We start from the raw sequence: 20,717 nt of genomic DNA on the forward strand, positions 1-20,717 counted from the left end.
TCAGAACATGGTGCACCTCTTCCCCCTCTTCTTCACGGGCGGAGGGCAGAGCACGGCTCGGATGGCCTCGTCGAATACCGTCTTCAGGCCCCGCTGGGTCAGCGCGGAGCACTCCAGGTACTTCACGGCCCCTGAGGAAGGAAGGAAGGAAGGAAGGAAGGAAGGAAGGAAGGAAGGAAGGAAGGACGCCATGATGGCGCTCAGCGACACTGCTTCTCGTGCTCAAGTGTAGCAAGGTTCAAACAGTTAAAAACAGACGTCATTCACCTTAGGGCCTCCTAAGGCCATCCTTTAACAGCGTCTGAACCCCCCCCCCCCGCACCTTTCCAACATCGGAATTGGAGGGCTGTGACCGATAACAACTTTCCAAATCTGACACTCTGACATCTACTTCAGTCTTTCCAACTAACTGAAAAATAGGTGAAAAGTAAGTAAGGTGGAAAATACAGATTTTTTTTTTCACCATTACAGGGTCTTGGATTACCCCCCCCCCCCCCCCCAGAATATTAATTTTTCCACCAGCCAAGACTGACGGCTCAAGGAGGCGGTGAGCTTGTTCTCCGGTCTTGCTCGGCTGTTTCTCTACCTTTTGAGAGTCTTGGGTTTTATTTTAAAGGGATGCATTGAATCTACGGAGCCCTTAACTTAAAGTTCTGGTCATTGTGTTACAATATGACAGAGGTCAAACCCCCCAACCCGCTCTAACCGGCTTTTACCTCCCCGTGCGACAGTGCTACCCACTGCGCCACCGTGCCACCGTCTTCTCCTCTGGCTAAATGAAGAATTAAGGCTTTTTTAAAAAGACAATGCAGGGAGGCAGAGCAGAAATGGACAGTGTGAATTGACCTGTCGTGAACTGAAGTGACGTTATAGGGCTAAAAGAGGCTCGCTAAACCGAGCTCAAGGCTCTTGAACCCGGTCTCGAGCCTCCCTCGGGCTAGCTGAGGCGCCGCCAGATCCACCTAAAAACTGCAGCGCATGCCTCCTCCATCATAGGCCACTGTGGTCTGAAGGTAATCGCCAGTCAGTCGCAGGTTTCTTAAGCAGGCGCATGACGTGTACGTAGAGTATAGGAACCCGTCTGATACCTCGCCTGGCTCTTAACTGGGTATGGTTGCTCGATCAAACGTGGCTGAGATGTGAATGCAGCAAATATCTGACAACCTTACTGCATGAGGGTTTCTGATTCACCCAAATAAATGGCCATTAATAACTAAATCTTCATACACACACACACACACGCACACACACACACACAAGCCTCACCAATCTCTCTCGCCATAGCCAGGCCCTGTGGGTAGGTGATGGGGGAAAGCTTCTTGTCTCGCAGCCTCTCAATGGTGTCCTTGTCATCTCGCAGATCCAGCTTGGTGCCCACCAGGATGATGGGTGTGTTGGGGCAGTGGTGCCTCACCTCAGGGTACCACTGGGGCACCACACACACACACACACACACACACACATGTGTGTACATATGCATATACAAAGGACAAAGTCAGTGAGAGAGGAGAGAGAGAGAGAACAGTTAGCCGGATGCAGAGGCAGAGCGACAAGAACCTTTCCACGCTGACATTCAACAGACTTTGGAGCTAGAAAAAGTTGTTTTCAATCGATCCGTCTCAATGGAGGCATAGTCACGCTGAGAGAATCCTACCAGAGAGCAGAAGCACAGGGACTCTACAGAGGGAGGTCGGGCCTTCAGGAAAGTGTGATTTCATATGAGAGCATCTCATGATGCTCAGCAGACCAAACCACAGCCGGCTGTCACGCTCCCTCCCTCCGCAGAGTGTTGGGACCTCGTTCAGACCTCGCCTCACAACAATGCCTCTGCACTGCAACCCCCGGGTTGGGGGGGGGGGCTGTTCTAAGCCGAGGTCTGAAGGGGTCGATCAGCGGTATGATGAGCCATAGATGTGCCTCCTTGTGGTCAGACTCGGGCAAAGGGGGGTAGGGGGGTGGGGGGGGGTGGCGTTCAGTCAGCGTACTGACCTTAGCTCGGACGTTCTCAAAGGAGGCCGGACTGACCAGGGAGAAGCATATCAAGAACACATCCTGGGAGAGAACCAGAGAGATGGCTAGTTGAAGGCGAGGTTTACGTGTGTGTGTGTGTGTGTGTGTGTGTGTGTGTGTGTGTGTGTACATGGAGCCACAAAATTCATCCATCTCAATTTTCAAAAGTCTTTTTCTATACACTAACACTTCTGTACTGGACTGATGTAGTAGCTGTTTTAATTCAAAATCTACTGTTTATGAAAGATATATATATATATTGCTGCCACTATTCCAAAAAAACCCATTTTGTTTAAACTTTATTCTCCTCCTAAGACCCTTTTCACGTTATAACAAGATATTTTCATGCTTTTGTAACAACGTCATCACTTTATTTTGTAATATCACAGTATCAACGGAATGTCAAAAACCAATCGGCAAGTTCCTTTTGTCTGTCGGCCCAGTTAGTTATCAAGAACTTGGTTTGTTTTGTTTTCATTATTTAGTCGCGTGTGAATCTCCACTTAGTAAAAGTTGTAATGAGTCTGTGCATGCCAGTGTGTGTGTGTGTGTGTGTGTGTGGTTGCGGGGGAAGGGGTTTGAATACCGTCTGTGGGTAAGACAGTGGTCTGAGCCTATCGTAGTCCTCCTGTCCTGCTGTATCCCAAAGGCCCAGATTCACTGGTTTCCCATCCACCATCACATTGGCGGAGTAGTTGTCAAAGCTGCAGGAAGGCGGACACTACACTGAGTACAATGCAGTTAAGAGAGAGAGAGAGGCTGCGTACACCTTGTTGATTTTGTTGCATTTCCGTACGTATTTGTTTAGAGAACTGAACACCCAGTAAAACCAGAACTTCTCGGCCCTGATCCAAAAGTGAGGAAACCCCATTCTAAATCACACAGACACAAATTACTACAGGGCAGCTTTCAAACGTAACCTTGCTGTGCTAATACTCTATATAAAATATATCGTGTTGATGATTGCCACCAGGTGGTGTAGTATATTTACAGCAACACTTTTGGGAAATATATATACGCTTGGCTTGCTGAGACTTCGATGAGAAGATTTAGTTAGCTTAGCGTAGCTTAACCGACAGACTAGAAGCAGCTGGACTGGCTCTATCCAAAGGTCACAAAGGTCACGCTCCATTTCTTGCCCTGCAGCAGCAACTTCTTGGGAGTCACTGTGATGTTGCCAGGGCAACCTGCGGAGATTCCAGGAATTCGCCGCTTCCGGCCAAGAAATAGTCCGGCCCACAACCCACGATTAAAAACCACAAGATGGCGGGGTTTTTTGGTTTTTTTTTTTTTACACTTTGGTTGAAAAACTCACTAACCTGTTAATTAGTGAGCTTTAGAGGTGTTGGTGTCTAGTCAGGCAAGCTGCTTCTTATTTTTACTGGACAAACACGAGAGTGACAGCGACCTTCTCATCCAACTCTTGGCAAGATAGTAAATGAGCGTATTTCCTTACTGTTCATTCAAGGCCGTATCCGAGCGCGGTCAAAAACGTCATCCATGGCAATATCAACATATGCCATCATATATATCGTACTTGTTATGACGTGGTTCATACTTGCATGTGATGGCAACTGAGCCTTTTTTGCAACGCAACTTAGTTGGTGAATTAAAATACGGATCAGCTTTCTGGAAATAGCTAGTAAGTCAACCTTGAGTCCAGAATGTTTTTTTTTTTTTTTTTTAACTTAATAGCTAAAATAGAGCGCTGCAGGGATGACGTATTTTTGTAGGCAAACCCGGAAGTTAGCATCGCCCTGGTGATTTTGGATTATTGCAGAAAATAAACTCTGTGGCAAAACAAAAGTTTATGAAACTTACACGTTTTTGTTCAGCGAGATAATCTTCACTAATGAACACCACTTTTAGGATTTTTGAAGCGTAAATGGAATCGCCAGAAGTAAAAAAGCTAACGTTAGGCTATAAAGGAATTACTTCAACGTCACCACCACTAAGCTTCACTCTGAAGAAAATATAGATAGATATAGATATATAGACAGATAGATATAGAGTATAAACACATCGAGGCTGTAAAGGCGGACTAGTGAGTAGATGACTTTCCGTGTTCGGCATGAAGACGTTAATGTCCGCGACGACCTCTGTAGTCTCATTGAGCCGCTTGTTAGCAACCGCCTTTTTTAAAGACACGTAAAAGCTTCATAATTCACGAGTGGGGGGGGGGGGGGGGTATCTACTGACGTATTTTATGTCGTAGAACAAAACGTGTAAATCTCTTCAGCTTGTGTTAACCACAGACCTTATTTCATTACATCTAACCAAAAAAACCCACTGACTTCCAGACGAGGGAACTGGATTTTAGGACTCATTCCTGCAGCACCCCATGACTAATCCAGTAAGTACCTGACGAACCAAAGCACTGATGCAAAAAATTCTTATAGAGAAATCAATATTACCACAAGTCAGTCTTGTTCACAGTATTGCCTACTATGGTCTAATCCAGAGATATTAAATTGAGAACTGCCGCGCTATAATATATATATATGTATGTACTATCACAGCACTCCACCCTAAATGAAGCTATGGTCCTGTGATGTGAAACCACTGCTTACATCAAATAGCTGTGAGAGAGTGTGGGTGCAGTGTGTGGTTTACTCACACAGTGGGGATGTATTCACCGGGGAAGGCATTGGTGGTGTAGCTAATCAGCAGACAGGTCTTACCCACAGCCCTGGGGGAGAGGGACAGCAGAGGACACACGAGCATACATTTATAGTACAGTTTACAATACAAAAAAAAAAACAAATTCTGTATTGACTGTGTGTACGTGTGTCTGCCTGACTGTGTGTGTGTGTGTGTGAGTGTGAAGGCAGGCTGCTACCCTTTTACTGTGCCACACAGACACTGGCCTACATTCATGTTGCCTGAGGGACACGGTAGCCCCCACACACTCACTCACGCTCTCACTCACATGGACAGGCTGCTGTACACATAACACCCCGTCCCCCGCCCCCCCCCCCCCACCCCCTATACTGTACTGTACCGACACAAGCCGCAGGATGCCACCCAGTTCGGTGGTGGCGTGGATGGGTATTGGCTGCGTACTCACGCACGAAGCAGCGAGAGTTTGTGTGCAAAGTGTGTTCAGAGTGAAGATCATTTTATAGATCACAGTGGGAGGAGCCTCTGGCTAACTGTAAAATGACTATCTGGCCAAAATGTTGTTGGCAAGCGCACAGATGAGGATTTCCAGCTCTGTCATACGATGTTGATCGTGGTTGCGTCTGGTATCTTTGGCTTTTTTTTTTTTCTTTTTTTTTTTAAATCAAAGAACCAGATCTTTTCTGACACAGTTGCCCATCTTTAGTGCTGACGATTGAGTCTACTGTAGAAATGAGCGTGACTTTTACTACCACAAAACACACAAAATGACTTCCCCCCCCACCGTCCACAGTTCCCATTCTGTCGCACATCAACATCAACTGTAAAAACGCAGGTGGATGCAAGTTTGCTCGGGATGACATGAATGTGTGGAGACGAGAGGAAAAGGAGAGAGACTGGAGGAAAATAACAGAAGAGCTGGAGAGTCTGAGCGGTTACACAAACGCACACAGATGGTCCCCACGTGCATGGTCAGTGCGTACTTTGCTAGCTAGCCGCAGCTAACGTCTGTGCAGCTGGCGCATACCGTGGGCCTTTCCAACAGCAGCTATGGTAGGAAGGACACAGGTGTTACTAATAGCTCGGAAAACCACGACAGCGTCACAGTGAACGAGCACGAGCAACACCGGAACCCTGAAAGTGAAGCAGCTAAATGGAATTCAGCCGTCATTCATTTACACCTGTGCTTTTTCCTGCCGCCACATGTCAAAAGGTCTGCTGTGCAAAAGACCTACATTGGCCGTTTGGGTCGAACACAAACATAAACTCCCAGGGTGCGGATAAGATCAGGTGAAAAAAAAAATAAAATATGTATGGCAGTTTACAGCGAGAAACCAAAATGTTTTGATCCTGTTTTAATTGTGCCACGAATCTCACACACGCGCGACGTCCGACGATCTAAAAGATCATTTCGCAAGTCGCGAGAGAGTCGCGGTGTGTCGTAAAGGTGGTAAAGTGCCAGTTCAGTTCGTTTTGCGTGAAACCAACATGGGCGCCACTTGGCAGAAAAAGTTAAGTTCCGTGACTTTTGGGCGCGTAGTCTTTCTAATGAAGTATTCTCGCGGTCTTATACTCCCAACAGTTTTACCACAAACTGCAACTTTCTTGCCTCGCAAAATGATCTTTTAAATTGATTTGTTGAATTTGTGGCACAATTCAAACGATTTGTCTCTCGCCGTTAACTCGCCCGTGCTGTTGTGCTGCAGGTTGCAAGTCGTATAAACGGTGATGTTACCGTTAGTTGTTGTCAAACGGTAACTAATAGGTTATCAAATACGTTGTTGTAGCTTGAAATATGGCCCGATGTCCCTCTGGATTTTCGCTATCTGTTGTCTTTTCAGTTGCCGATCCATCATGATTGGTCAGATTCCCTGCGTTTATATATACGACTTGCAACATGGACCACCAACATGATAAGCAGCATCTGAGCTTCCCACCCTGAGCGCGATGTCCAGAGGAAAATGGCCGCCGTGTGAATATATGGACTATGGTGGTCCACCGGAAGGGGAGGGATTTTGTCTCCATCGGCAAACACAGAGCAGGTACGCTCCACACACACACACACACACACACACACACACACACACACACATAAAATATGAATGTTGCTAGCTAGCTACACATGTGGCTTTTGCGGTGGATAAAAACACACAAGTTTGTGCGAATAAAAGCAAAAACCTGCTATTCGCATTTAGTCTGAGTGCACCTTTAGGTTCCCCCGCCTTTTGTTATGAAGTTGTGGCTCCAAGCCCCATGCTGAGATATAACCCTGATGACATCATCTGGGTTCTTTTTTTCAGACTTCAGAATGCTCCCAGAGCCCCCCCCCCCCCCCCCCACGCCCCTCCATGAGGAGCAAAGGGAGCTTGATGTTTGAAATCGGAGGAATGCCCTTTCAAGCAGTTCATGACATTTCAGAATTCCCAATAATCTCCTTCTGCACATATCATCTGTGATATACAGCTCCACTATATGAGGGGGGCATTAAGACCGCAATCTTTTTCTTTTTTTTTTTAGACTTCTGAGATTCATTAAAGAGTCCAAATTCTGGAAAAGCATCCTAAAGTTTTCTTTAAATTGGGTATAGAAGAGAGACGATGCTGCTAATGATAAATAACTTGAATGCCCAGATGCCCACAATAGAGTCCTCTCTCTCTCTCTCTCTCTCTCCTCTGGAAAAGCATCCTAAAGTTTTCATTTAAAGTCAAAACTGGTTCGTTTCAGAAGTCTGACTTTAATCCTTTAACATCTGACTTCAATTTATGGCTTTTTTTTTTTGCTTTTTTTTTGACATAAAATGTCAGAGCTCATTTTTCCTGGCCTTAATCTTACACCTGGCAACGGCCATTAAGATTAAAAATAAAATAAAAAACAGAAAGGAAGAAAACCCCATTCGTGCAGCAGAATGGGATGCGGATGCAGTAAGAAAAGGCACGGTGTGAGCAGAATTAGGGCAGCGGGGCCTGCTTGCCACTGACAGGGCCACAAATTCCTTAGCGTGCATCAGCACTTCAGCCTGCCTCCAGTGGCCTACGAGGCGTGTAGGTGTTCCCGCATAGCATCCCGCAGGCGCCCCGCTCCAACCCTCGCAATGAACCGGGAGGCCACGACGCGATCAAACCAAATTCAACCACGAAGCAGATAACTGAGGGGACCCACCGAACACCGAGTGGGAGGGGGGGGGGGGAGCACAGACCACAGAAAACAAGGGGCGACCGAAAAAAAAAAAAAAAAAAAATCAGTGAGCCCCAGCCCCTTTTCTCTAACATAGCATCCTCCCCATCATCCATCCACCCGTGGACGCTCCACGGAATACCCACAGGAGAAAATGTGCTGGCGTCGTGTTTGTCTGTGAGCGTGCTCTTTCTTACCCGTCGCCGACCACCACGCACTTGATAGCTTGCATTTGTACAGGAGCTGGAGGCTTCCAGGGGAACCGGCGCTGGTGGTGCTTCGATGGATCCGACGGATGAGAGCAGCGGGCCAGTCCGCTCGGCGATGGAGCCGCAGTAAAAAAAAAAAAAAAAAAAGGGGGTCGTGGCGAACAGCGCCGAACGACTCCGGAAAGTGCCGAGTGTGTTTAAAGGGACAGAGCGCGGAACAGAGGGACGCCCAGCAGCAGAGGAAGACAGGGTTCGCTCCGCGTACTTCCGCCTTCGCTTACATGATTTTACTGAGCACATTACTGCTACATTACGCGTTAGCCTTTTCCACTTGACGTCAGTTGGGCAGTGGATAGAATAATAATGAATAACAGAGCCAGCTGAGTTTCTCAGCTTCTGAGATTAACCCTAGAATACCAAAAAATCCGAAGTCAGAAAAAAAAAAAAATCAGCATTCTGGAAAAAGGCAGCATTCTAAAATTGCACTTAAAGCTAGCAGTAGGCAATGTTATTGAATTATAATTTCGATTGAAATAACTAATATTGACCAGTGAGGAGAAGGTAGAAGCGCTTGTTCGTGCAGAGTCGATGCGATTGGCCAGTTACGCGCTCGCTAACCACCGATTGGCTGTTTGATTCGGACCTGTTCCAGTTTTTTTTTTTTTTTTTAGACTTTTTAGATTAAGACTAAATACAAAGGGGGGCGGGTGCTCACACACACAATTTTATTTAAAGGAGCCCTTCAATTAAATGTTATTGTGGGATGCAATGTTCAAAATGAGTTATTTCAACCAAAATTATAACTCAATAATATTGCCTACTGTAGCTTTAAGTTGGGTATGGAACAGAAGCGGTGCTGCTAATAATAATAAATAACTTGAATGCCTATAGACCAAAGCTGCTAATTTCCCTGTGCCTTTGATTCATTTTCCTTTTATAAATGAGGGGCCATTTATCACTAACTGCACTGAAACTGTATTCCTCTCTTCATGTTGTTTATTTGATTTTACTTGAATTATTTTCCATCTTCAGCGCCCCTGGTACCTCATGTGTTGCACCTGCTTAGTATGCAAAACACCTATTTCCTTTACTTTCCACAAAGTTGTTGTGCGTTGAGGGAGATTTAATAGGCCACGTTGGAAAGGTCGTCAGTATTTAGAAACGTATGCTTACAAATAACATTCAAATGACCTGATGGGTAAGGGAAACATATGGTTATTTTGGGGGCTATTTGTTAATGTTCTCATTTTAGATAGGTGCACTCCTAGATCAGTACACTTGACTAACAATGGGGGGGAAACCCTTTTACTTTTGGGCATAAAGTTAATCAAACTTCAAGTTACTAAATATCAATATTCAAAGTTCAGTTAAAATCAGCTTCAATCTAAAAAAAGAAACCCTAGCCTCATTTAGTCTTAATAAACCTATATCATCACCTAATACAGTGCAAGAACCACGGTGTAGACCAAGGTTCCACATCCTTCAAATGTGTGTGAACTATCTTGACACTTAAGGCTCTTTGGCAGTAATTTCAAGTCCCAGTGACCTCATACATCCCCACCCCAGCAACACAGCACAGTCTGAATACTGTCATGTTACCTGTTAAATACAACGGCACGCCATTCCAGATCGATCCCTAAATCACCCACACGTTAAGAAAGACCACGAGGCGTTTGTTTCAGAAATGACAGCATTTAACCGATATTAAAACGAGAACGGAGCAAAATGGGAAAAGCACACGTGATAAAACAAAATGACAAATATCCATCACATATCTACAAGTCACAGTAACAATGTCAAGATATAAAAAAACGGCAATTTGTATCATAAAAGACTGCATCCAGATTTTAATTTGGACTTGATTCGGAAAAATATAATAAACAGCAGATAACATTTTGGGGAATCAGTTTACTGCTCCCTGCATCTGAGCTGGAGAGGGTGGGCAGAACGTCTGGGCGAGACAGATGCAATATTAAGGCATATTTGAACCAAATCTCGTTTGGTATGTAAACACTCAACAATGCTACGCTGCCTTCAATCCGTTTAGACTAGAGGAGAACATTTATTGTTCATTGTAAGCACAGTTCATCTCAGTTAATTAATGGGAGAGCTGAAGACATAAGGGGGGGGGGGGTGATAGTGAAAGTCAAATATTTTCTTAAAGTAAGACTACAGTGGAGATGCAGTAGCACTTCTTACACTTCGATATTTTGAGGTGCAATATACATCTTGAATACAGAATTGGAACCATCACTCTATTAATGTGTGACTAAAAAACGGACACTGAAACCGGGTAATAATCTCATCCAGCAGGCAAAAAAAACACCCCACAACATGAGAGGGTTGGACTGGATGAACGACTTACTGAGAACCTCACTAACAGTGGGGGTAAAAATGTAGATTTTTCTCCGAAAGGTGGCCATAGATGAAAGGTTATAGAGTCGTTCATCCCTTCGTTAATGTGCTGTGTTCATCTAAAGATATCTTGCATGCAACATTTGTCCTCTGGGGACCATGACACCGACAAATGTCTTGGATGTCGGGCCAGTAGTTTTCAGCCATGCTATAGCAGCGTGGCTCTAGCCATGGCAACGTCCATCTGATGGGGCGGTCCACAACCTTGGTCTAGACCGAAATATCTTGCCATGACATTTTGCGCAGACGTTCATGGTCCCTAGATGATGTATCTTAATGACTTTGGTGATCCTCTGATTTCTCATCTAGCGCCATCATCAGGTCAAAGTCTCACTTTGTCCAACGTTTTGGTTTTGGGACCAAATACCTGCAAAACGAATGAGATTCCCATCATCCTGAGCTGTACTTTGTATTTATTGCCAATAAGCCAAACCAATCCTGGAAACAACAGTCAACAGGCACAGCACCAGAGCTATTTGAATCACTGAACAAAGACCTCTCTATCACCAGATCGGGGTGGTGATAAAATTACAGTCATATTGCCCAGCGCCGTTTATTTCCCCCATATTACTGTTAAACTCCTGGTTTTCCTGTCGTGTCAGTCATGATTTTTTTTTTTAATCCTTCAGACTGTCCTGACCTGTGCAGGAACCCAGCGAGGGGCTCAGAGGCTTGAAGCTGAGGGGTTGAGGTCTCTGGGTCATTTCTTGGGGCTGCTGTGTCCCAGAGGGGAGCCCTGAACGTAGGTGAGGATGGCGCTCTGCAGGTAGCTGGCTCTGTTGGCCTCATCCTCCCTCATCCTTTGGATCTCTGCCTCTTTCAGCCGCAGCTTCTCCAGCATGGACGATATCTCACTCTCTTTGTCGAGGAGCGCCTCTCTGTGGTTACTGCTCAGTACTGCAGGACAGCAAGCCACGGAGGCAGAGAGGGATGAAAGAAAATATCTCAGATTTCAAACATGATGCATTTGGAAAAAAGAAACTTTTGTAAAGTGGTAAGAAAAGAAAGAAACAGTGAGGGTGCACCTTTCATTTCTCTCTCCAGAGCGCTGATCTTCTCTTTGAGTCCTCCCTGTGCCGTCCTCTCCGCCTGTAAATGTCCAATCTGTTCCTGCAGCTCCACCCTCACCCGGCTCACCTCGGCCACCTTCTCCTGGTCCTTACCCGACAGCTCCTGCAACAACACACCACCCGTTCAACGCATTTTGATGACAACAAACACCCCTCATTTGTCACTCCTGGAGGCTCGTCAGACGGACAATACCACTGCACAGCAGCCAGGAGTGTCAGTTGAGGTTCATCCCGACATGCTCTGGGTAAGAGATACGCCACAGGCAATTGGCAGTCTTTCATAGAGTTGCAAAGTAAGGGCCATTCATTTCCTTTTAAACAACTTTTTCATAGTTCTAAGAACAGTTGGAAGACCGCGCCCCTTTTTATTGTGTTCACACTGCAAAGAACTGGGAACTTAGAACGCTGTTTTGAAGGACTTTTTTTTAGCTCCCACTTCAGAGTAGGTGCTCTCCCATCACAAGAGGAACCTTGAGTGACGTAAGTGTACGTTGATTGGTCGAACGCGAGCCAATGCAGCAAAAACTACATCCTCAGACAACCATGTCTCCGTGTAAAACAGAAAAGACTGGTGTGCCGGTAGTCCGAGTCGAACCTCATGAGGGTGGAAAGCTGCTCAGTCTTTGACGTTTGATCATTATCAGATGTTTTAAACTTAAAATGATGTATGTGTAGCAGGCAGCTGGTGGGTCCTGACCTGCTGGAGCTCCTCTATCCTGCGGCGCAGTCCGTCCATCTCGATGCTCTGGTGGCTGTTCTTGGCCTGCAGCTCAGAGATGGTCTGCTTCTGCTGGGAGCAGTGGAGCTGGACCTCCTGCAGGGTGAAACGCACAGAGCGAAGCTTCTCCTCCAGGGACGACACATGCTCCTGCTGCTCAGAGGAAACAAAAGGCGGATGTAAGGATGACGGAGAACGACTAACTTTATTTCACCAGGATTTATCCACTCAGTATGAATGCTGCTTTCCAGGTACGTTTTAACCGATTTCTTGTTTTCTGTTCTTACGGACAAAGCTAATTTACCACTCAATGTTTTTGTTTTCATTGGTGGGTGGGCCTTCAGCGCTCCCTTGCTTCTGATTGGCTAGTGTGCTCTGTCAATTATGTTTGCGCTGTATTCTTCAAAATAAAGGCGCTGTATTCTTCAGAATAAAGGTTCTACCTGCCTTTAGACAGTGCAGTCAGTCAGACAGATAGACAGGGATACGTTACGGTTCACAGACCACATTTGTATTGGTGGCTATGATTCAATTTTATTTATATATATCACCAAATCATAAAAGACGTTATCCCAGGGCACTTTTCATATAGAGCAGGTCTAGACCAGACTCTTCATAATATTATTTACAGAGACCCAAGAGTTCCCAGTTGGGTTGAGAGAGAAAGAGAGAGGGGTGAACATACAGTAGCACAATGCAAGTTCCACATAGAGATATAGAGAAACGGTAGTGGTAATAATATTCATTTATGGTGCCTTTTAGACATTAAAGGTCATAGTCATTTTCAACAGATTTTCCATTTACACGTCTTTATTTAAAACAAAAACCTGTTTGATGCTCAGTGTTCGGTGTTGATGTTCACTTTTGAATTAATTAAAATACTGTTTGAATATGTGTGTCAATTGCATATTTAAGTATATAAGTGTTTAAACATAGGCAAACATACAGATACTCCATTTTATTTTATACACACACCGAGATATCATTTCTTTGCTGAATTTCAAAATGACATCAGGTAAGGTACGCATGGATAGCAGCTACAGATATAATTGTTATAATTGCTAAATGATAATATGATGATGGGCCCCCGTTTTTTTCTTTTTTATCGATTCTGCTTATGGAATACGGTTCTTATTGAATCTCGGTTCCGATTCCAATATTTTTCAGCTGATTCTGACGTGCTACGACACAGAAAAATATCAAGTTGCCGGATATTGCTGTCAATAATCAGACATCAATAATCCATTTTGCACGCCTAAACGGAGGAGACTCAACCGTAGCGAAGAGATGTAGCCCCGTCACCGCAAATCGTCCACTTACTTTCTCCTTACTCATCTTCAGGGCTAAAGTGAAAGGAGTTTCTGAACGAGAAGGGGGGGTCTCTGGGGAAGAACCGGAGGTGGAGGGGTGAACTTGTATCTACGAAAAACATGTATTAGCTATTGATACCCAACCATAGCTGTGGCTATGCTGTAAGGCAAGGTTGGAAATACCTACAAATTCATTTTAATAAGTCATAATTCCAGTCAGAATAATCTTTACCTTTTCCAGATTCTTTCACGATTAACTGTAACATCTTTGTAGGACTTTTTTTTATCTTTTATTCCTGTCATAACAAGGACTGGGTATCAAACCTCATCCTGTTTTGGTGCCACCCCAAAGGTGTCCGTAGTACACAGTATTGAGAGCTGGCGGTGAGTGTCTGCTCCGACTTGTAGTTTTTTTTAATTGTCTATTTGTAGATAGTTCCTGATTTAAATGAAAATATTGCTAATTTAACCTTATTTAGCAAAGTCTTTTGCCCCCTTAGATAATCAACGTAGTGGGGTAAGCGAAGTAGGGGGGTGACGGCAGGAGGTGGTGAAACTTGCGACTTGCTTGTGACTTGTTTGTGTAATTCAAGGTAAACTCGATAACATTCAATAAGGGATACAAAAGGATTCAGATTTGATCAAATGCTATGGAACCCCATCCCTACTTGTGGTGCTCATGTCAGGTGGGACAGGGAATGGTGTTGCGGCACTTATTATCCACTCAGGTTTGGACTGCGGTCACATTTGTATGCAACTTTAGACAAATGTCTGCCAATGAACACGTGTAAATGTACATGCGGTAACATTTTTTTTTTTTTTTTTTAAACCCACCTCCTCCAGACGCGCTTGAGCTCGCACTCTTCCCAGTTCCTCCTCAGCCTGGGCCCTCTCCGTCACACTCGCTGCTTTAGCTTTACTCAGTTCCTGCAACAGATGGACATTACAACATGACATGACATTAAGAGGACAGGCAGACTGGAGTGCTTCTCACGCCGCGCTGAAGGTGTTCCTGAAGATCCAAACCGCAATGAGGAGTAATAATTCATTTCGCTGCAATTTCATTCTGTAGAAATGACAGTTTTATAATTCAAATCCCAAGCGCTAAGGTTCTATATTCACCCCCCAGCCTGACAGGAGAAGTGGGAAATTCCCAGCTTGGAAAGAGAAACCAACTTGTGGATTTGAATAACTGAACTGTAAAAATACAGTTAGGGAAAGTAATAACTTCCGTGGTTCCAGAAATACAGCCTTCACTGCGTCTTTGACATTGAGCCCCAGCTGCTTGCATATTTTTGAAAAGTTTGGACGGGATTTTAAAGTTGAATAATACCCAGAAGGTGTGGAAGATGTGGAACATTTTGATGTTTGAATGGAGTTTCTAACTGAAAAGCATGAATGAGCAGTTAACAGTTGAGAAACTTTGAACGTTTTGAGATTTTGGACATTCCCTCCATTTGTCTTTTTAACGGGGGGGGGGGGAATGTCCTGTAAAACCTTGAATATTTTGGAAAGCATGAAGGTTATGAATCCCGCAGCCGCAGTGATCGTTTGTCTCTGTTAGACGTGTGATCTTTCTTGAAGTGTAGCAGCAGACGTCAGTGTCTTTCTTGAGTTTCCTTAACGTTGTCTTCGCTGTCTGTCCATTCTACCGTCAGAAACAAACATCAGCTACATCAGCTACTGTGACCACGAGTTATTAGCAGTTACTCTGGAACGTGGATACTCTAAACTCTGACCTCTTCCAGTTGTATCCGCTGTCCCTCCAGCTTGAAGATGCGTTCCTGGAGAGCTCTCTCGCTCTCTTCTAGATGTCGATTCACATGCTCCACCTGTACAGACATTTCAACTTTTAGTAAACCATGCTGAAGAGGGAAATAACAACAACAACAATAAACTGCCTATATATGTGTCTATACATGTTGAAGAAAAGTTTCCCTGAGAGCACCTCCTTTTGGCGCAGACTGTCCATATCCTCCAGAGTTTGCTTGTACCTTCGCTTCTCTGTTTCCAGGCGGTCTGTCGGAGGGGAGACAATAAAAGAAATCTCTACTGGCTTTCATGTGAGAAGAATGACATTCTCTTTCTGTATCTGTAATTAAACTGCATATGTGTGTGTGTGTGTGTGTGTTCTGTCAGTGTGTGTTACCTTCTGCCTGCGCAAGTCGCAGCCTGAGCTCCGCCGTGCTGTTGGTCAGCTCCTGCTTCAGCTCGAAGACCTGCTGCTGCTGAGACTTACACCTGCACTCCATCTCCTCCACCTGACGAACACACACGGACATCAGGCTCACGCGCCAACAGCGCCGCTAACAAATTCGCACCGTCCTGAACATTAGTCTTACTTTGTTCCTGAGTTGGACATCGGCGTCGGTCAGGTTTTGGATCTCCCTGAGGAGTTTGCCCTCTCTGAGCGCACCGTCCTACAGGATGGAGACATGCGAGGTGCATTCATTTGTGACACAAATATCTCAGCACACATTTGAATGATTTTGACAACTTGTGTCATAATGTGCTAGTTCTTGGCAGAATTCCGCTGTTCGGGTCACTGCCTCTGAGCTGACTGTAGTTGGGAACAGACAGACCAGTTATTGTAGTTTTTGGAACCTTGACTTTGATGTGATTCTACACGCGTTTGTCGTGTTAGGCTGTATGCTGTTACCAAAGAGATGCTCTTAGCGTCACGTGGTTGATTTCAGCCATACTGGCTAGGTCCATGAGTGAATTGGTGATTTGTGGATGTAAAAACCGAAGTGAAAAGACTTTTGTGTTTTGCGGTGCTGCCTCCTCCCAGCTGTACCTCTCGCTCTTTCTTCCTCTCTCTGCTCTGTCGATCCCTCTGTTCTTCTTTCTCCGCCTTCACTCGTGTGAGCAGCTCTCCCATGTTGTGGTTCTTCTGCTCAGAGAGGGCGAGGGCAGCCTCCGTCATCTGCAGCCTGCACGACATCACAGCACCGTGCGATCAGAGTTTCCGCATGCGCTTCTCACTGCACTTTAAGGAATACGAGTGGGCAGCGCATGACTTGAAGGTGAAAAGACGTCTAATGCACGCGAGAATAAGATAGACTGTTTAAGACATGTTTAAGCGTGCGTCTCCTGTCACTTTTCCCTACCCGAAAGAGCTCATAACATTATATGGGTCAAGTGAATGAATATAAGCTTCTGGCTACAGCCGTCTGTGTACCTGAGAACCTTCAGTGACTAATAATAGCTGCCCCTCGAACTGCCTGATTAAATATTTTGTATGTAATAGTGTTTCAGGAGGGCTGAGTTTAGGCCGCCGTAGATGTCGCGTGAGCTTCGCAGAGGCGTTTATGTCATAAAAGAGGGAGACATAACTAAGAGGGGAGACATAAAAGAGACGGGCGTATATACTGTAGTCATTCATACAACCTTGAAATTAGAGAAATTATTAAGAGTAACTTATATTACACACAATACCCACACATATTCATTTTGTTCATATGGAAAATAATAAGCAAAATGAAATGTTTACTTGGCAGTGAGAGAATTGACAGCTGACTTCCTCTCATTCAGAGCTTCCTGGAGTTGGCCTATCTGAGAGGAGGTGGACCTAACCAAAGACAAAAGAGGTGAGGAGGTCATTGCCATGAGGGTATGGATACAAAATTAGATTTTTGAAGTGATTGTTATACGTATTAACATAGTAAAAAAAATATGTGCTGCCAAAACACAAATAATAATCGACATCTCCCTGGAGTTATTTCCTCTCCAGTGCAAATATAAAGGGTTAAAGGCTGATGGGGACGTTGTGCCTCTCAGTTATAAAGCTATTATAACTCACCTGTTGGAGCGTCCCATCTCCTCCCTCTGCTTGTCTATGGTTCCCATCAGGCTTAGGAACTGAAAGAGAGGGAGAACAACCGCAGTCATCACCACACACGTTATCCTAAATCTGTAAAACCTAAAATCTTGCGTGTACACGTCACAGAAAGTTTACACCCTCGGCCGACGTGGCGCAGGCTTGTGATGTCATCCGCTCCATCACAGCCAAGCTCCAGACGCAACGCCTCAGTGCCTTCATGGCGACTTTAATCACATGGCTCTTGCCAACACCCTAATGAACCTCACACAGTTTGTGTAGTGCCCCCACCAGAGACAATACAAAACACTGGATTTATGCATGCTAATGTCAAACAAGCTCCGCTGCCCTTCCCCCACACTTGGCAGGTCTGATCACAACCTGGTTAATCTCTTGCCACAATATAAGCGCCTTGTCCAGCGACAACCTGCGACCGCCAGGACAGTCGGGACCTGGTCGCCTGAGGCACGTGAGACATTGAGTTGGGGCCGGTAGGCACTTGATGAAAAGCCAGGGGATCACCAAGGCCATTAGGATTCATCCTCTGGGCATCATGGATAACTACACAAAATGTCATGACGATCCATCTAATAGTTGACACTTCACTAAAAGCCCAAAATGTCGACCTCACAGTTTTTTGTGTTCCTGTTCATGCATCAGAATGGTTTCCTTCTTTGGTGTGAGGGTTACCTGCCGGCCCCTCTCCTCCTTCAGTGTACAAATCTCTTTGCTGAGGACTTGGGTCCTGCTGCGGCTCTCTCTCAGGGTGGACTGCCTGTCCGAGTTGTGCCCCGTGCTCTGCTCTGAAAAGGTTAAACAACAGGAGCAAAAGGTAAAGAGTGATGAGAGAGAGAGAGAGAGAGAGAAACATGGGTCCAGGGCGGAGGACGGTACGGTGTGCATGTTAACGGGTGTCACTGAGTGATAATGAATATCACATTCAAGTCCATATTACAGTAGGTCGAATACTTTCCCAGTAATGAGAGGTGTAAAAAAACACACAAATAATGTACAAACAACAACTTACTTTATACAAATAAGTTAAAACAAGAAGTACTGACACACACACACACACACAAACGCTCGCAGCTTACCGAGTGCTTTGAGAGTATCGCTAGGTATGTTGTTCCCTGCCATCTCCAGCTGCACTATGCTCTTGTTCTTCTGCAGAGCCTCTAGCAGAGACCTGCCACCCAGCAGACCAATGTTGTTCCACCTCAGATCTGTGAACAGAGTCAGGAAATATAGACCAGAAATGCAGCAAGAATCTGGTTTTACCACTCAAAAGTTGTGGATTGGATCATAATTCGACGCGTTTGTTAACCTCAAAAACATACTTTCATATCAGTAGACTACGGGCATGGTTTCTCTGTATGCCACTGGTTGCTGAGGATCATGTGATCAGACAAGCCCGCAATACGGTGCCAGGTTGCATTTTCTAATTCACAATGACAATAAATGGATCCACACTGGGAATGTATTTGTTTGTTTATAACAATTAGTAAATGTTGCAATAATGCCCCTTGGCTGTTACTTGGGAAGTTCCATATTAGCCTATGAGCGATTAGAGAAGTTTGTCTTCATGTCACTTAATGTTCAACAGATTCTTATACACCTAGAGAGTGAAGCGGCCATGTTTTATTGTGTGTCACCTAGCACTTCCACCGCGTTGTTGCATTTGAGTGCCTGAGCCAGCTCGGATGCTCCGTGGTGGTTGATCTGGTTGTTGCGCAGGTCCAGCTGCGTCAGCATGCTGTTGGAGGCCAGACCCTCGCAGAAGAGAGCGAAGGCTTCGTCCCACACCCCCAAAGCGTTCCACTCCAACACCAGCCTGCACGCACAGCATTTACAAGTTTTAAGCATCACGCATTAATGGGGGCAGTGTAAATACGTTTCTGACCAGTCCAAGCTGTCAAGTCATTTGTCATGTCATTTTTATATACAGTCTATGGTTACACCACACATAGCCGGACATGTGCAAGCAGGACTGACATTCTTGAGTTCTTGAGCATAATCAATATTGGCCGCATCATGTATCTTATTAATAGACGCATGTTTCTTTGCACGGCAATGGGCTGTATGTGAAGCACACGGCCAACCGCCGACAGATGACTTCTGCACTTCTTTAAGGTAACTCCACCTAAAGTGACTACATTAAGATCATGTCTGAAAATATGATTATAATATGAATGTAATAAAAACAATTCAACCATCTTTCTGTGAGGAGCCAAAAATCAAAAATCTGCAAATAAATTGCAACAATATATATCATTTTGTCCAAATTCATATGATTTATTTGATCATTTATGAAACTCAAATTACATCACACGCTAAAAAGACTCCAGCGGACATAACAACCAGATTTTTACGCTTGAAAAATACGTGTGCTGAAAATATTCTCCCGTGGAGAGCATAATTCTCACCTACGGAGATGCTTGTTACGTGCCAACAGCCTTCCCAACACCTCAGCCACCGTCGATCTCAGGTTATTCCCCTGCGAACAGTGTTTTGCATCAACCAACCAACGATACACGTCTCATGAAATAACATCTGTTTGTGTCTGAGAATGTGGACGGTCTAATTTGGCAGGTGTTACCTTCAGATCCAGGACTTTTACAGTTGTGTTGCCAAACAGTCCAGTCAGAAGTACTTTGGCACCTGAGAGTCACACACAAGCATGACAGCGGACACTGTTATACATGATGTTACGCTCATTGTCATCAAATCCCATGAAAGTATGTGAAAGTATTGGGTGTGTATCCAAAGTCTGATATCTCTTATTCCCTTATTTTGACCCAGTCCCACATACACCATCCTGCTGCCCCCAATCCTCACTAGACCAGTGGTTCCCAATCTTTTTCTTAAGGGACCCCTATTTTACCATTGTATATACACTGACGACCCCCTGTGGAGCTTTGGCGACCCCCAGGTTGGGAACCACTGCACTAGAGCACCAAGGCTACATATAGGCTGTTTGTTGATCTTAAGACTTACACACCTTCCTCGCTGAGCATGCAGTCACTGAGCAAGACCTCCGTGAAGACAGTATCTTTTTGGAAGGCCCTGGCCAGCACAGAGCAGGTATCTGCAGACAGGCTCTGTCCACTCAGGTCCAGTCTGGAGCCCTGAGCAGCCCTGCCCTCCCGGAGCTGAGCCACAACACTCTCCTGAGGCTCCACACCTTCCTCTTTACACAGACCCAGGTACGTCCGCCTGAAATCCTCCATTCTGCGTCACGGGCCTCTCCTTTTCATCTGAGATGTACAACGCTGTCTTCACTCCTTTCTTCTTCCCTGTTGTGACTGTAGAAGAAAAGGCTGAAGTTACAGACTAGGGATGAAATTATTAGATGATTATTCCATCCACAGAAAA

General features: G+C 45.1%; 2 protein-coding genes across 2 annotated transcripts; both read right to left on the reverse strand.

Moving 5' to 3' along the window:
* rac3b (Rac family small GTPase 3b) lies at positions 1-8,035 on the reverse strand. Its single transcript, XM_070926924.1, has 6 exons — positions 8,001-8,035; positions 4,628-4,699; positions 2,597-2,714; positions 1,990-2,052; positions 1,267-1,426; positions 1-131 (listed from the first exon to the last, which is right to left on the reverse strand). The coding sequence occupies exons 1-6, from the start codon at positions 8,033-8,035 to the stop codon at positions 1-3; spliced, it is 579 nt and encodes a 192-aa protein (XP_070783025.1).
* On the reverse strand, positions 4,667-20,572 carry lrrc45 (leucine rich repeat containing 45). The gene is made up of 18 exons (XM_070926923.1): positions 20,344-20,572; positions 19,942-20,003; positions 19,769-19,839; positions 18,998-19,176; positions 18,440-18,568; positions 18,036-18,148; positions 17,328-17,386; positions 17,019-17,096; positions 16,323-16,458; positions 15,868-15,945; positions 15,675-15,786; positions 15,474-15,544; positions 15,265-15,357; positions 14,360-14,452; positions 12,195-12,368; positions 11,453-11,600; positions 11,068-11,324; positions 4,667-4,699 (listed from the first exon to the last, which is right to left on the reverse strand). The coding sequence occupies exons 1-17, from the start codon at positions 20,570-20,572 to the stop codon at positions 11,128-11,130; spliced, it is 2,022 nt and encodes a 673-aa protein (XP_070783024.1). The 3' UTR covers positions 4,667-4,699; positions 11,068-11,127.
* Positions 20,573-20,717: the final 145 nt, after the last annotated feature.

This window comes from Enoplosus armatus, chromosome 20 (genome assembly GCF_043641665.1).
Source record: "Enoplosus armatus isolate fEnoArm2 chromosome 20, fEnoArm2.hap1, whole genome shotgun sequence".
Classification (NCBI taxonomy): Eukaryota; Metazoa; Chordata; class Actinopteri; order Centrarchiformes; family Enoplosidae; genus Enoplosus; species Enoplosus armatus.

Excerpts from the sequence above, each read along its gene's own strand:
- lrrc45 (XM_070926923.1), bottom strand. The coding sequence starts at position 20,572 with ATGGAGGATTTCAGGCGGACGTACCTGGGTCTGTGTAAAGAGGAAGGT. Across the intron at positions 18,149-18,439 it reads CGATACTCTCAAAGCACTCG|AGCAGAGCACGGGGCACAAC; the intron begins GTAAGCTGCGAG and ends TAACCTTTTCAG. Across the intron at positions 15,545-15,674 it reads GCGACTTGCGCAGGCAGAAG|ACCGCCTGGAAACAGAGAAG; the intron begins GTAACACACACT and ends CCCCTCCGACAG.
- rac3b (XM_070926924.1), bottom strand. The coding sequence starts at position 8,035 with ATGCAAGCTATCAAGTGCGTGGTGGTCGGCGACGG. Across the intron at positions 1,427-1,989 it reads TTGAGAACGTCCGAGCTAAG|TGGTACCCTGAGGTGAGGCA; the intron begins GTCAGTACGCTG and ends GTGGTGCCCCAG. Across the intron at positions 132-1,266 it reads GGCTATGGCGAGAGAGATTG|GGGCCGTGAAGTACCTGGAG; the intron begins GTGAGGCTTGTG and ends TTCCTTCCTCAG.